This window comes from Poecilia formosa, unplaced genomic scaffold (assembly GCF_000485575.1).
Source record: "Poecilia formosa unplaced genomic scaffold, Poecilia_formosa-5.1.2 Scaffold119, whole genome shotgun sequence".
Lineage (NCBI taxonomy): Eukaryota > Metazoa > Chordata > Actinopteri > Cyprinodontiformes > Poeciliidae > Poecilia > Poecilia formosa.
Window position 1 is genome coordinate 1,181,775 of NW_006800058.1, and position 3,929 is coordinate 1,185,703.

General features: G+C 36.4%; 1 protein-coding gene across 1 annotated transcript in view; it reads left to right on the forward strand.

The window, feature by feature from the left end:
* Positions 1 to 443: 443 nt before the first annotated feature.
* The window catches only part of LOC103143994 (adhesion G protein-coupled receptor G3-like), an 18,439-nt gene continuing 14,953 nt past the window's right edge, over positions 444 to 3,929 (forward strand). The window contains exons 1-3 of the mRNA XM_007560736.2: positions 444 to 572; positions 785 to 845; positions 1,705 to 1,789. Of these exons, the coding sequence (XP_007560798.2) occupies positions 518 to 572; positions 785 to 845; positions 1,705 to 1,789 (201 nt within the window). The 5' untranslated portion in view covers positions 444 to 517. The remainder of the gene's footprint in view (positions 573 to 784; positions 846 to 1,704; positions 1,790 to 3,929) is intronic.

Consider the following 3,929-nt stretch of genomic DNA (forward strand, 5'->3'; position numbering starts at 1 on the left):
TTACACTTTAATATTAGCTATTAAAGTGTACAACTCAATATATTTTTTTATTTCAAGTATTTTCACTCCCTGTTTAGTACAAGCAAAACCACTAAATTTAAACTCTTTTTCTGACCCGTGTTTGTTTTGCTTCTTCTGTCAGCATTTCTTCACCAATATGACTTGGCTCTTGCTTCTGGCAATATTTGCATAAGTGTGGGGATTTCATCAGAATTAAAATGGTATTATTTCTCTGATAATTCATTTGATCAATCTCAGAGCTCCTTGGCAAACCACTGTTTTGTTTTGATTTGTTTTTATGTTAATAAAAAGAACTCGATAAACATAAGCCTATCTACATTATTGGTTCACTCAAATGACACAACTACTATGAATTACTTCCTCCTCTCTGCCACCTCTCTCTCAGCATGTGATCAAACTAGATGTGAAACTCTGTTTGCTGCAACAAGCAACCCTCAACCACCAGAGCAACACAGCGCCTCGATCGGTGATCAGTATCAGTTTGAGAAAGTCCAACATGAAGTGGATTACTCTTTATCTCCTAACACTCTGCTTCCCTACGACCAGAGCCAGTGAGTATTCTGGGGTTTTGTAGTTTGAACATCAGTTTAGTTGTTAATGTATCCATCTTGGCTCAGTGGTTCCTGTTGGAAAACTTATTTTTTTGTCTGAGTGATATTCAAATTGTTAGTCAGGTTTTTCTCGTACCTCTGGCTCATTCAGTTCTCATTTTTGTTGGTAGTGAAAAGTTCTGATTTCTTTACATTCTGTGTTCATTTTACAGACTGTAACCCTAACCATATTTTAGATGATTGCATAAACCAAAATCCTGTACCGTGGCAAAGGTAAATGATGTTGTTAATACCATTCTTATGGGGTTGATTTTAAGCTCCTATTCTTGCTTCCTAACAGTTTCTTCCTTTTCCCTTTCATAAATTAATTGGGGGATATTATGTATTTTTCATTTCATAGCATAATCAAGTAACTTTGTTACCTTTAGTTGTTATAAAATGTTGTACACATCAAACATAACTTAAAAACGAAATTACTTGGCAATTTGATGCCTTGGAATTGGGCTATGTCTTTTTAGAGTAGTATTATGTATTTTCCAACCACATACAATAATGTAATAGCACATTCAAGTAACTATGTTACCTTCAGTTGTTATAAAATGCTTAATACATCAAATATGACGTAAAAGAAATTTTTATTCGTAATTTAGTGCCTTGAAATTGGGCCTCTGTCTCTTCATGAAAATCCTGCTCTTTCCAACACTCTACCTTCAGGAAGTCATCAGCTCCACTATCAAAGTTCTTTTACCATCGATTCACTGACAAATAGCTCTTATAATGAGCTCAGCAGACGTGCAGTTCCACCCAGTGTTTGCTAATTGTTGCTACGGCTAGTCTAATGGAGCTGTGTGGGGGAGGGTGTGGAAGCTCGGCTGGGGACTGAGCTTTGGGTAAAGAGGCTGTGTGTTATATGAGCAGGTGTTCAGGCAACCCCAAATGGTTGCTATGGGAGATTAAAGGATTCCTCAAACATGCATGAAATAATTAAGGTAATACTCTGGATATGTTTTTAATTAGGGGAATAACATTATAACATGATGTATAGCTCAAAGAAGTCAAATTTGCAAAATATCCCCCACATTCCTTCAATATTGTTGTAAATATGTGCCTTTTTTGAAACATCTCCTGGTAGGTGCTATGACAATAAAATTACGGCGTGCAAACCAATTGGTCGTTCCCATGGGTTTGTTAATGTCGACAAGAAAGCATCAGAACAGGTGAGGTGATCAGAGGTAAAACTTTTATCTGGGAAGCATCAACACATGAAAATTGATTGTTGTTTTTGTTTGTTTTGTTGTTGTTGTTGTTGTTTTTTAAGAAAGTGACACATTTTAAGCATTTATTTCAGTTTATTTTAATGATTAGGGATTACTGCTAACAAACCCCCCAATGTTTAAGATAATTCTAACCAATAAAAAAGTTTTTTATTGGTGTATATTGGTTGGTTTGACTGTTGGTTTTAGTGGTGGCCAACCTCAAAGTATGTGATTGTACCATACAGTATATACACCTACTAGGTCGAGTTCCAAGCATTGCATGGAAGTGATCAACTTCTGATTCTGCTGAGGTGTTAAGGAATCCCATATTGTTTTCAACTTGTCTTCATTGTTGGGTCTAGTACCTCATCTTCCTCCTGACAGAACCACGTAGACTCCATTGGGCTCTAGTAAGGCCAGTATTCTGGTCACCATAATGGTTCTTTGGTACATTTGGTAGTATGGGTAGGTGATAAATCCTGCTGAAAAATGAAATCAGCATCTCCATAAACATTGTCAGAAACAAAGAAGCAAGGGATGCTCTAAAACGTCCTGCCAGATGACTCTGAACTTGATCAACATCAGTGGACCACCACCATCAGTGGACCACCACCATCAGGTGACGAAGACTTAACACCCCTATTTGTGACAGTCATCCCAAACTCTGACCTTGATTTCCTCAGTGAAAACTTTACTTTCACATGAAAAGAGAAGTTTGGACCAGTGAGCAACAGTCCACTTCTTTGTTCTTCTCATCAAAGGTATAAGTGTTGTCTCTAGTACTGGTGTTTAACAAACTGAATGTTGTAGCCCATATCTTGGATAAATCGGTGTATAAGGTGACTTTTAAACTCCTGACTCCAGCATCACTTGATGTCTTGTGAGTTTTTGCCAAACTCCTATTTCCTTCCTTCCTTGTGAAACTTTTTTTTCTTTTCCATTAACATTGAAGGAGATAGAACTTGTTCAGCTGTGGTCACTGACACCAACCATGTCTTTATGGTTGATGTCAGTGACCGAATACTGAAAGTGTCCAGTCAGAGGTCTTTCTCATGATTATGAAGGTCACAACATTTCTGTAAATGTCCAATGTTCTGAGAAACTGAATGATGGGTTTCCATGAGATGTAAGACATAAACATCAAAATGAACAGTATATGCATGAAAAGAAAATATACAGCTGAAACCAGAATTTTACTTACACCAAATTAAGACACATACTAGTATATCTAAATAAAATTAAAATGTTGTGTAAAAATGCAACATTTCATGCCAGTTACCTCATAAATTTAACTTATATATTATGTAAAGCAGTGGTAGAGAATGTACTCAAAAAATTTACTTAAGTAAAAGTACAAATACACAGACAAAAATGTACTCAAGTAAAAGTACCACATTAACATTTAATTAAGTAAAAGTTAAAAATACTGGCTTTTAAAAATACTTAAGTATAAAAAGTAAAAGTACTTGCTGGATAATACCTAATTGCTAATAGCATTAAGTGTACTTATCGTATTTAATTTTAATACATCAGTAATGTGCCATTGTAATGAGCAATGCCACAGATAAAGCATGTTTTTATTGTGTTTACTCTCGGTAACATAGCTTAGACTTAGATATGTGATTCTATGCATCATAATTTCAGGGATGGAAACATCTTGTCTCCTGTCCTAACATAGCATGAACTTCACTTGTTTTGCCACTAGTGGCTTTTATTTTGAAAGAAATCCAACTGGCAGGGGAGGACATGGAACCAAGGAGCCACAAGAAGAGTTGTAATCTAGACCACCGAACATGAGACCAAGACAAGACAAAGACCAGCACCCCGCGCTACGTGACACAATGAAATCAAGGGCACCTATCAAAATTGCTTCTCAAATTGATGTGAAAGATCCACAATCCTACAAAAACACCTAGATATGAAATACTTAGAGGTGAAATAAATTTAAGCAGTATCAATTCAAACTCTTCTTCATTCCGATTTGCTTTCATCTCTGTGCCACAATACACAGAGCTCTCCTGCCACCCTAAGAAAAAATAACGCCCTGGGCGGTTGTCCATATTGCCAATGTCAGAAACCACAACTGTCTGCGCCATTAAAC